Source organism: Drosophila obscura, unplaced genomic scaffold (assembly GCF_018151105.1).
Source record: "Drosophila obscura isolate BZ-5 IFL unplaced genomic scaffold, ASM1815110v1 contig_9, whole genome shotgun sequence".
NCBI classification, from domain to species: domain Eukaryota; kingdom Metazoa; phylum Arthropoda; class Insecta; order Diptera; family Drosophilidae; genus Drosophila; species Drosophila obscura.
In genome coordinates, this window is record NW_024542883.1 from 3,524,167 (window position 1) to 3,537,212 (window position 13,046).

At 40.3% G+C, this 13,046-nt stretch overlaps 1 protein-coding gene across 2 annotated transcripts in view; it reads left to right on the forward strand.

Moving 5' to 3' along the window:
* LOC111073908 (nitric oxide synthase) overlaps positions 1-13,046 on the forward strand; it is a 44,406-nt gene that overhangs the window by 13,168 nt on the left and 18,192 nt on the right. For both annotated transcript variants that reach the window (XM_022366469.2, XM_022366470.2), the window contains 5 exons: positions 4,140-4,276; positions 4,389-4,551; positions 10,619-10,710; positions 11,385-11,526; positions 12,812-12,951. In XM_022366469.2, coding sequence (XP_022222161.2) covers positions 4,140-4,276; positions 4,389-4,551; positions 10,619-10,710; positions 11,385-11,526; positions 12,812-12,951 — 674 coding nt within the window. The remainder of the gene's footprint in view (positions 1-4,139; positions 4,277-4,388; positions 4,552-10,618; positions 10,711-11,384; positions 11,527-12,811; positions 12,952-13,046) is intronic.

Consider the following 13,046-nt stretch of genomic DNA (forward strand, 5'->3'; position numbering starts at 1 on the left):
CAGCTGTGGTCACTACCCCCCCATATTTTTTTAAGTATTTGATAATTTACAAAACAATATTTACTTTGTATTTCACGATATACATATATGGTTTTCACATAATGTTTTCAACATATTAAACGAAAAATCTCTCATCCTAAATAGTCTTTAAATTTACTAGCAAACGTTGTTTCGCCATTTAAATAATTACGATATTGTTGTCAGTACGTCTTTGGACATCATTTGCCTTTGCGAATTATCAATTGTCATTTCGAATGCCAATCTAATCGGAAATTTAACTCGTTTGAATTCAATATGTACATACAAAAATTATAAAATCCGGGATAGAAAATGGTAGGTGGTTGTAAAAAGTTGAAATATAATAAGTAACCTAATCGCATACCTACTAAATATACAAAAAAAATTGCCTTAAATCGGCAGACCCGTTTGGAAGGAGTTTTTACATACTGGAAAGATTTTTAGTCAGCATGAATAACTTTCTTTCTGAATCTTTGCATAGATATCAATGAACGAAAAATACACATTCATAGGTACATACATATTTAAGTTGAATCCATTAAAAGATGATCAATCTTCAAGTGACTTCCATTTAAACCATCGCTTGAACAACAAATCTCTCATCTTAATGTGCTCACATTGCGAGCTCTACTTTCTTTAGATCTTAGGGGCTAGACCTTAGTTGAGTACGTCTTCTGTGTCAGAATCACATTTAAGTGTACCTACCTACTGTGATTTCTTTGCAAAAACAAAGTTTTATTAAGAGATATTTTTTTAGATTTTCAGCTAACATTTAGCAGCTATTACGAGCCACCTCACCAAATTGCATAATTTAATTGGCACACCTTCAGAGGGGCAAATAAGTTACCCAAAACTGATTCAGTAACTGCCGTGGCGGTGGTGTTGTGCACAGCTCATTAGGACGTCGCGACAGGGTGCAGGGTGCTAATTGCATAAGCGAAGAGTCTGTGGGGTCAGATGTCGCCTTAAAGTTGTGGCACCTAACCTCAATTATCTAAGGAAGTGCCCCGACTGCACTCTGCTCGCCTAACCCAGAGGGCACCAAGTGGCAGTTACAGTTACAGTTAACAGCTACATCTATAGCAAGAGCTTCGGCTGCCATGCTAATTAAGTCAGCGTCAGCTCGAACGCCAACGCCAACAGCGGAAATGGCGCTACGAATCCTTTAGCGGAATCAAATTTCATTTCCCCGCGGTCCTGTCCTTTCCACTGACACCTCCCCTAACGTTCCTCTCCCGCTGCATTTTAATGTGCACCAAATTATGCAATTCAAAAATATAAACTCGTATTTCCAGTCAGCCATTTTATTAAAGTACTATACCCGGTTAACATGCAAATAGAGGCCTGTCGCGCTCCTTCTGTGCATCCCTGATCAGGTGATTATTCCGAATCGTGTGAAATATCCATCTGGACGTTAGCGCAAGCGATGGGCGTTTATTTATTTAATTACAGCAAAGTTGTTGCTAATGGAACTTGAAGGAATTGCGTTTCAACCATATCTTGGCTTTGGCCTTATCTTATTGTGGCCACAGAAATTTGTTTAAATGCAGTTGTGCATCGACTTTTATATTTCTCTTTAAAAAACTGAACAAATATGTGCATTTCTCATTTGCCCGGAACTTAAATTCATTTGTATGGGGTGTCAGTTGCATTTAAATTTCTCTTTATTGTCCGGAAGCTCAAGTGCAAGTGGCAGAGCGGAGTTAACTGCCACAGAATGCAGTTAATATTTGAATCCTCTCGGCGGATGTATCTGGTACTACACAGAAATACAGTAAGTCTCTTGGGGAATTTTAGCAAATTCGATGTTGTTTGAAAGATATATTGTCTATCTTGTGATGACTGATGAATTTCATTGAAACAATCTCAATTTTCATGTGGACCTGGCTTATCAAATGATGTTAATTCATAATTTGAATTTCAATTGTGATTCTTCTGATGTTGTGTTGATACTTCAAACTGTCAACAGTCAATATCCCTGTAACAGATAGATAACACTCAATATCCCTGTCATGCAGAGTACTCGCTATTCGTTGCTGATTGATACATATATCATGCTCCACGGCGCAACCGACAGCTCTTGTGCCACTTGTACGAGGGAGAGAACATAATTTTAGAGAAAACACCAAGAACAACTGCGAACAATGAAAAAGTAAAAATTTGGCGTGCAGCAGGAGTGCGCCGTGCAGATGTGCACTCTCCACCCAGTCGAGGGGCATGGGCAGCATGTGGCACGGGGAAACCCAAGCCTAAAAGCACGACTTCAAGCGCCCTGCTCCCTTTGGCAAGCGTGTCTATGTGTAAGTGTGTCTTCACGCATTTACCAGTACTTGCCGCTCTGCTGCTGCAACAATTTCCGTTTCCGCAGCCGAACGGGCGCTGTCTGCTGTTTATATTTACATAAAACAATTTTGGACAACTTTGAGTGCTACGAGTCCCGGGCTGGCAATTATTTGCATACCGGCTTTGCCAGCTAAAATTTCATTTGCTCTGCGAAGAGCGGAGGCAGCCTCTGCAAATTCTGGTTAAATGTTTGGTTGCTTTATGAGATCTCCGTCCTCAGAAAATGATAATTTCACTGCGAAGCTCGGCCTCAAGAAACAGCCTCACACTCATATGCCCCTTCTGATTCGGGAATGATAACTCGTCCAGTTTCCAACTAACAAATTTTTGTCGTGTGCTCTCGGTAGGTAATCATAGTATACAACCCGTCCTCTGTTTCTCTGCTGCTGTTGCATTGTGCATAAATTTGTGCATAAAGTTGTGCAACCGAGTGAATATTGGCAAAGTTTGTGCGGTAGGAGAAAATGTGTAATAGGTGCCTTTCTGTTCTGTGCATACAAAACTATCTCGGCAATGTGGCTTCGTTTAAAGTGCAAATGCAGTTTGTTGTGGGCCGGGTGTGAAAGCGAGCCGAAGAAGATAGGGCTTTCTGGCAATTATAGCTCAACATTTAAGGAAGGCTCCAGTACCCTGTCCCTTTAGCCCTTTTAACTAAGAGTGATGTAAGCTTACTTCAAAAATTTGCAGGTATTTTTCCCCATTATATTTTGAGCAATTCTGAGAGCCTTTTTGTCGATGGCTGTGCGAAACGATCACCTCACAAAACCTTGAGAAGGCATATGAGCAACATCTTCGTATAAATATTTGTGTGGGTAGGTGATTCTGGTTAGAAAATGTATGTGCTTACATACATATGTGCAGCTGCTTCTTTATTACAATTTTCTTTATTATAATTGGTTCTTCAATTTCCACAAGCCCAAGCAAAAATGTTGCATCTGTTCTCTATTTAATTTTTTTTTATCCTACTTAGTCAATTGTTTCGTAATCGTTAACCAGCCATTAAGAGATCCTTCTAAGGCGTATGAGTGACACTATTTAATGTTTAGCAGCAGGGCGGCATGACATTTTCCAGCTTGCACTACTTCAGCTCCTTTGAGCTTGAGCGTTTTTTATGCGACACTTGGCTAAGCCAATTCAAGAGCTCAACTGCCTGGAAAAACAAACTAATTATGACCGCGGGTGCTTGTGCGCTTCGTGGAGAATATGGACGGAGAGGGAACGGGGGGTGTTGAGTAAATTAAACCGTCGGGAAAACAAACCATGAGGAAAGGTAAAGAAACCAGTCTGCCGGGTCTGCGTGGAATGGTGCCAATGAAAATTACAATGACACGCACCATAAAAAACGGCGAGAAGCAGGCGCAGGACCAGAAGTTGGATGAAAAGCAAGGGCTGGGAACCGTCTTCAATTGACAGTGAAATGCTTTCTAAACGATTCCTGGAGAGAGTTACAGCCACAGCCACGCCAGAGCAAGGGGTGGGGGGAAGTGACAGGTAAAGAACAGTGGGACAGACTTTTGCTTTGGATTTTCCTTTTGGTTTTCTTTATTTTTAATTTAATTTCATTCTTGCTCTCTGGCAACAATCTCCATTACTGGCAGGTCTTGTACCCCCCAATTCTCCGTTCCGTAGCTGTCATTCATCTTCATTTGTCTCTGCGAGGGAATCGCCAATAAAAATTTAATTACCAAAATGAGCAATTATGTTTTTTTAATTAAAGCCGTCAAAACACAGGCACTATGACTTTATGACTCTTTTATTTTTCTCCCTCCGTTTGGCAGATACTTTCCTGCTCCAAGGGAACTTGCACAAGCAGCATCATGAGTCTCGGAAATGCCGCTGTCGAGGCGCGCAAAACGGATCTGGTGCTGGATCACGCGAAGGACTTCTTGGAACAGTATTTCACCTCGATAAAGCGGTAAGTGTTTGGTTAATGGATAGACATATGTATGTATGACTTGTCCTATAGACAATTTGACAAACTAAAGCGTTATGCAAAATGTTTTTCCGTGCTCATATCTCCTTCTCAGCACTTCCTCCACCGCCCACGAAACACGCTGGAAACAGGTGCGCCAGAGCATTGAGACCTTGGGATATTATCAGCTAACTGAAACCGAGCTAATTTATGGCGCCAAATTGGCCTGGCGCAATTCTTCACGTTGCATTGGTCGCATTCAGTGGTCGAAGCTGCAGGTGAGTGTCGCATTGTCTGATTTATGTGGAGGAAAGTTTAATTTATGGTCTAGTATCATTACTGATATGAGATCATAGTACAAGAGTAAAACTATGGCACAATTTTCTCATCAAATTTACCATCCAGAAAACTAAAGAATTTGATTATTTCAACTGCCGGCGTGACCTCTTTTGCACTGTGCCACGACAATATTAGCCTTCATCATCCGCCACAGAATATTATATCAATTTATCAACTCAAATTAGGCTTAGATATTTATGTGCAATTCCCGAAATTATATGGGTAATACACCCACTGAAGTAGCCGGGCGAATTTGTCAGCGCCCAAATCGCAGACAAATGCAAGTCTTTCCATTATTCAAGATTTATGCGAGTCCCACCAAAATGATAGATGCCTACAGCGCGATTAAACCAGGCGACGACGACTACTCGCAGAAGGGAGGGCAAGGCTGGGATGGGCAGAGACAAAGCCAGCATTTGAAATGCAAATCATCGTAAATTTTAATTTTATCCCAGGGGCAGAGATTTATTCATATGAATGAGTACGAGTATATATACATATTATAATGATCAGTAGTTGGCACAGAAAATGGCTGTCTCCGCCCCTGTCGGTGGGGGTGCTTGGTAATGTGTGAAAGAACAGATTTCCATTTACGCCTGAATGATTTGCATGTGTGTGGGAGAAAAGCCAGAATGGCAGAGTGGTACTGGGATACGAAAAGAAGAAGGTGACACTAAATTCACCTTCAGAATTTGTTTAGCATTATTCAATTTAAACATTCATGGATGTACGAGTATGAGTACATGCATGTACATACATTCATATATTCATTCATATAAACATACATTCACATGTATGCATATGCCATTGCCTAATGCTTGTCAAAGCATATTTTGCTTTTAGAATAACAGATGTGTTCCTGAATTCTTTTGAAAACAACCAAACGAAAATTCAGTTTTAATAAAATGTCATAGATTTTGTTTTTGGATTTGTCTCAAGATTCAGTAGCGTTTCTGTCTGACATTTAATCGATAAATTAAACAATTAAAGCTATTCCTATGTAACAAATCATACGGATATTTGTGGAACTGCAATTTGTCTCTTGGGCGTTCGATTGTATTTTGTATTATAGCCTTATAATAATAAAAGTCCAATTGGGCGCCCAAAGCCACGCCAAACATAAAAAGCAAAAAACCGCCAACCGCAAAGGCAACAGCAAACAACCACCAAAACCATGAAAAGCAAAGTTCACGTTTTGGTATTTTCTGGTATTTTTATGGACATGTTTCTTTTACTATTATCTCCTAGGAAGAAGATGTCAATAAGCCCTAAAGCCTAACTATAAACTACCTAAAACCATTACCAGACGTTGGTCCAACCTCGGCATATAATTTTTAGGATAAAAAGTTCGGTCGCCGCCGTACGCGTGCCCCGCGGACAGCTATCCCCCCCCAAAATCACCCGCGCCTTCCCAACCGACCCCGGCCCGTCCGGCTATCTAAAACCGCGCTCGTAACCACTCTGGTGATGTAGGTCTAACCAAATATATCAACGGGTAACATAACCACGTCGCGGAACGAACGCCAGGGAACCCCATATGTATACATAGTGCGCCAGAAGACAGAAGACAAAATACTTTACTAAGTACTGCGACTATTAACGTTGGGGAAAATGTCTTATTCCTTCAGGCTTCATTGTTCTACTGCTAATTACACTATCCGACACGATTTCGCCGCTTTGAACTAGACCAACTTTTTTTTGATAGATTTGGGGCTTAAACATGCTTAGTGAAAAAGAAGAACTTTTTTATACCCGTACTCAAAAAAGGTTGGGGTATTAGGGGTAAGTGGTGTGTGTAACGCGGGGACGCCCCATAAAGATATATCGATCGCCTGCCGGCGTGCCGTCTGTCGTCCGTCCGTCCGTCCGTCCGTCCGCCGTCCGCTGTCCGCTGTCCGTCTGTCCGTCCGTGGCCCGGTCTCGAGCGCAGCGAAACCAAGGTTCCAGCTATGTGATACCCGCTCAAGTGTACAGCGCCCCCCCCCCCCCCACCAAGGCGAAGTGGCGGCACAATTTAAAGATACGATAAAACTAAAACCGCGAGGATGCCCTACTCCAGATGCCAAATCTGACTAGCGGCTAATTATAGCCAGATGAAGAAATTAACGTCCCCCTCCCCATCACGACGGAGACAACACAACTCATCCTTCTCGCTCGCACTCGCCGCGTTCAGTGCGGCGGAGGAGATGTAGAATCTAAATGGTACATGTAGAATATACATGTTAGTGTATAATATAATAGATATGTAGTGTAGATAACGGCAAAAAATGTAAATGTAAAATTCAGTTAAATAATATATGCTTAAAATGTTTGCTGCTGGTCGGGTTAGTGGTCGCGCCCAGGCGCTCACCCCCTCGTTTAAGTAATTTTTTTAATCTGGTATTTTGTTAAAGCTTTTTTAAAAGGTAGCACTTCCGTTTCTCACATAACTTAAGTGTCTTACATTTGGTTGTTGTTCGGTCTACCACCCGAGCATTATTTAGTATTTTTAGTCAGTGGTGCAGCCTTAAAGTAATTCCTGTTATTTTTTCGTTATTTGCACTGCCCACTGTACCTAATTGTAATCGACATGTATCTACACCCGCCCCCCTCACTGTAATAGCCGTTTCATTTATCTCTTTCGTTCTCCCGAACACTCTCTCGCTCTATGCTTGTATGCAATCTCTCGAACTTTTCTTTCGTCGCATATATGTATAAACACGAATCGCGGTTTATATATGCATCTATCTTTCTTTTTTCTTTCGCCTTCCCCATCGCTCTCTTCATCTATCTTTCTCTCGCTTGTATTGGGGCACGGGCAGTTCGGTCCGCCTGCCCTTAGTGAGTCTTGACGTAGCACTCGTACCTGAAACATCGTCGCCTAATCGACCTAATCGACAAGAATAAACATATTTGTATAATAATCTGTTCGTGACGTTTTATTGTTAAACCAGGTGATACATGTGGTATCCTCCTCTAAACAGCTGTAATAAACTTTACTATTCTGAAAAGCTAAGAAATGCAGGTATAAATAAGTCCCCTACAATTTGTGATTTCAGCTAACCGTTTGGGAAATATTAAGCTTTCAAATGAAAAAATTATGATTTTTGTGTTGTATTTTTTACGAAATTTTTCTTTAAAAACTCACGAAAAGTCGAAAATAAAATAAATCCTGTGTCCTTTACTTATTTCCGAAAATCACATTTTACCGCTTAAAACGTTGCTGTCCCAACGTTTTGGGCCCTTTCATAATTTTTACCCAAAATCTGAAGTTCATATATTAACAAAAAACGTAACGTTGACAAGAAAATTGTAGGAACTTTCACAGGATTTTTGATTTTTGATTCATGGTGATAAAATGGATAACGCACCTATACGCAAAACGAGAAGGAACGTGTGAGTCGTTTCTGGGGACACGACTCTACTTATACCCGTACTCAGTCAGTATATGCATTATTGAGCTTATAATTTTTTAGAATTTTAGAAAAAAAAAAAAAAAATTTTACATTTTACATTTTTTTGCTACATCTGCTATCTACATCTACATATATAATGTCTATTCTACATCTAACATGTAGATTGTACATGTTCCATTCATATTCTACATCTCCTCCGCTAGGGGTTGCTCGCGTACTGAACGCGGCAGAGTGTGCGAGCGAGAAGGAAAATGAGTTGTGTTGTCGAGCGCGGGAGGGGGAGGTGAAGCAACTGAAAATTAATTTCTTCATTCTGGCTATAATTATGATCCGATCTGATTCAGATTCGGCAGTCTGGTAGATATGGTCATTCTCTACGATACTGCGTTTTTAGTTTTATCGTATCTTTAAAAATGTGCCTGCTACAGATTTTCGTTTTTTGTGGGGGCGGAAGGGGGCGGGGCGAAATTTTGAAATACACTTGTAGCAGTGGGATATCACATAAGTCTGGAAACCAAATTTGGTTGCCCTAGCTCTTATAGTCTCTGAGATCTAGGCGCTCAACAAGACAGACAGACGGACAGACGGACAGACAGACATGGCTATATCGACTCGGCTATTGATGCTGATCAAGAATATATATACTTTATGGGGTCGGAAACGTTTCCTTCTCTGCGTTACACACATCCACTTTTACCACAAATCTAATATACCCCTTAACTCTTTTTGAGTACGGGTATAAAAATAGAGTGAAAATTTCGGAAAAAATTCACACAAAAATCGATAAGGAACGTGTGAGTCGCTTCTGGGGACGCGACTCTACTTATACCCGTACTCAGTCAGTATATACATTTTTGAGCTTATGATTTTTTAGAATTTTAGAACTAAAAAAAAAAACTACATCTGTTGTCTATATCTACAATGTATATTCTACATCTAACATGTAGATTGTACTTGTACCATTTATATTCTACATCTCCTCCGCTGGGGGTTGCTCTCGCACTGAACGCAGCAGAGTGTGCGAGCGAGAAGGAAAATGAGTTGCGTTGTCGTTGTCAGGAGGGGGCAGGGGAAGCAACTGAAAATGAATTTCTTCATTCTGGCTATAATTATGATCCGATCTGATTCAAATTCGGCAATCTGGTAGATATGGTCATTCTCTAGGATACTGCGTTTTTAGTTTTATCGTATCTTTAAAAATGTGCCTGCCACAGATTTTCGTTTTTTGTGGGGCCGGAAGGGGGCGGGGCGAAATTTTGAAATACACTTTTAGCAGTGTGATATCACATGAGTCTGGAAACCAAATTTGGTTGCCCTAGCTCTTCTAGTCTCTGAGATCTAGGCGCTCAACAAGACGGACAGACAGGCAGACGGACAGACAGACATGGCTCTATCGACTTGGCTATTGATGCTGATCAAGAATATATATACTTTATGGGGTCGGAAACGTTTCCTTCTCTGCGTTACACACATCCACTTTTACCACAAATATAATATACCCCTCAACTCTGTTTTGAGTACGTGTATAATTAAAGCTCCCAATCTACCTTGAAAAGTTTGTTTGGTTCGAAGCGGAAAAAAAACGTTCAATTTTGTCGAGTAGTGTTATTTAATAACCTCAACGAAGCAACCGTATTATTCTTCATTTAAGCTTCCTAAATCGTAGTACTGCATACATACATCCATATATACATATATCCAATTTGTGATTCGTAAATATCTCATATGATAATTTAATTTAGGACCATGACTGTTCATGATATAATACAAAACCCATTTACAAAAATGTCTGCAATAACACTAGCCAAAAACCAGAAAAGGGGAAACATTTATTTTAAATGAAATGGATGTGTGTGGGTGAGACACTTCAAAAGGGTTCGGTTGGGTTTGTTTTCCAAACATAATTAGGAAACTCGTTTTCCTTCGATTTTCCCCAAACAAAAAACATGACAAAAGCCAACACAGCAGAAAATCGTATGAAAAAGGGTTTCCCAAGCTTGAAATTAATTTCAGTTTCAAGTGGGCCGAACACAGAAAGCCCAAAAAGCCAAGTGTTAGTACTTTCAGCTGTTTTTTCCCCCAATGGGGACAACCCGAAAAAAACAGGTGCGTCAAACACTAAAATAATACGATTTGTAGAAGCTCAAGAGATAGAAACAGAAATGTTGCAAAAAATGCAATGAAGCGGTATAATTGAAAAAGGGTTTCAATGTAAAAGTATGAACAAGTTGCAAACAACGCTCTTATATTGTTAGGACCCCATGGCTAAAAACCACACAAATATATGTAGAAGTTACATATAAATTTGTGTTAAATTTATCATGCGCCCTGTTGTACGGCGCGCAAAAACTGTTGGACAGTTCAGGGTGGCAGGAGTGGCACTTTGATGCCATGTAACAGCAATTATTTGTTGTCTACTGGTATTTATTGTTGCTTGTACTTGTAGTTGCTGCAAGCATATGAATATATTAGTTAATTTAAACTTTGTAGAAAAGCAGACTCCCCTGCCACGAGTAGAATGCAAATTATGAGTGAGACGCTTCAGGGAAAGTCTCTCATTTTGCACGGATTGTTGTTGATTTGAATAATTAGTTTGTCATTTTTGTTTCAGGTCTTTGATTGCCGTTATGTTACTACAACAAGTGGCATGTTCGAGGCAATTTGCAACCACATCAAATATGCAACCAATAAAGGTAACCTGAGGTAAGTGACCATTCTAAAGTTTGGGCAACACTGGGGAAAAAACTAGTAGTTGAGAGATATATAGAGAAAGAGTTAGAGAGGGCGCACCCTCGTTGAGTTGACGCCGGATATAAAAACTCAAATGAAAGAAAAACTGTTCAGATGTTTTCTGGGCCAATATGTTCTTCCCATATACAGCGGATATTTTCGAATTTTGGTAAGCAGAATAATTATCAGCTTATGGTAATTAGTGGGAGCAGAACATGTTCGATGCTCGCTAATCGCTTTAAGCCTTGAATATGATGCAGCTGTTCATGCTCGCATTCCATATTCTCTTTGGCACACAAAATTCAAATTTTTAAATAATCTACTCAACGTATGGCAACCGGTGTTTGTGGAAAGTGATTGGCAAATTATGTTTTTCCTTGCTAATTGGCCAAATCGAGCGCGTGTCTGCAAAATACCGTACCGCCAATTTTGGTTTTCCATAAATATTTGAAGAGTCCACCCGTCGCGGTTCAATTTATACTAGCTCTCATAAATGTTGCACTTTTGACTTTTCACACGCATTAAAATATATACGTAAAGGCTTATAGTAGCTCGGAAATATAGCTTTTCCGAACTTAAAGCGTTGTGCCTAAAAATTGTTAAAAGTTTTTTACTTGTTAATTGATTACGTAATTTTTTTGTTATAGATCTGCAATTACGATTTTTCCCCAGCGTACAGATGGCCGACACGATTATCGCATTTGGAATAATCAGTTAATATCCTATGCCGGCTATAAGCAGTCAGACGGAAAGATCATTGGCGATCCCATGAATGTGGAGTTTACTGAGGTGAGATTAACTGAAGTTTCATAAGTTTTGGGTAGAGCAGGGGAATGGACGCAGGTAAGAAACTGAACTGTATTCAACTAACACGAGCGGGAAAGTTGTGAGCTGCGGCAAGGGCCACGGCTCTACATGTATAGCCTCACTCAGTCAGCATACTCGTCTGTTCTTATGATTTATGTGTGCTATACAAAATATTTTATACGTAATTTACGTAAGCGCAGAAATCTCGTATCTGTGTATATCGTATAGCTGTTCGCAAAAGCGACAACTTAATTTGTTAATTAATGCTGGAGGGGATTCCGCTACATCTGTCTACCCTTTTCTCCTATCACACCAACACCTGCCGTTATGTCCCGCCAAAGTCCCAATTTACGCCACCAAAGTTCTCGGTTTTTTGGGTCTATTCTAATTTTTCATTGGCTATATCGATTCGGAAACACTTACTTTTGGGCGTTACATACATCTACTTCACCCACAAATCTAATATACCCCTAAACTCTTTGAGCACAGGGTATAATTAGCGGACAGAAGATATTTAAGCAGATTGAGAAAGTTAATTAAATACATTATGATAATTTTTTTTTTTTGTATATTTTCTTGTTTGGATTTGATTTTCATTGTTGGGTGATAAATATAGTAACCATCAATTCTAACATTGGTTTACCCGCTCATCAGTATTATACCCAATATTAATGCAGATATTGAGCTTATTGGACTCTCTCACACATTCTCCCTCGTCCATCATAGTATTGGGTCGCAATAATTTCTCCTGCCTTTAAATCGGGATCCAATCTCCCTTTTTCCGCTCCCTGCCGCTCATCTGTGGCAGCTCTTTACTGGCGACCTTTCGGTGAACCAACAAGTTGAAAAAGTCCCCAAAGCACTAACAACAAAAACGGCGGCACAACGACAAAGTTCGCCCTATAACTCGTTGTAATAAATCTCTTTTTAAATACGCAAAAACCGAACAAGCAAGAAAGCTGTCAATAAATACGGATACAAATACGAGTACGTCATAGGGCGGCAGATGCTGCCAGAGAGTGGGTGGCAGTCCCATACTGACTCTGATATATTTGCATGTAAAACTGAGCCCCAAAGTATCTCCATTTATTTTTACACATGTATATTTTTATTCCCGGCACAGTCGCCGTCACAGTCCGGACAGCGTCTGACCATGTTGATTTTCGATTTCGCTTCACATTTATTTGATGTTCCATCCGAATCTCTATCTAGCCTATGCGTCCATCCCGTTCACTTTCATCCTAACTGATTGCCGCCTCTTTCGCAGGTCTGCATTAAACTTGGCTGGAAGAGCAAGGGCGGCGAATGGGACATCTTGCCTGTGGTGGTCTCCGCCAACGGTCATGATCCGGACTACTTTGACTATCCGCCCGAATTGATACTGGAAGTGCCGCTGACCCATCCCAAGTAAGTAAACCAAATGACTAATAAAAGCAAAAAACATGGTTGCTACTCGAAGACTTCATATGTACATCTCGTATGCATCTCGTTATTATTCTTTG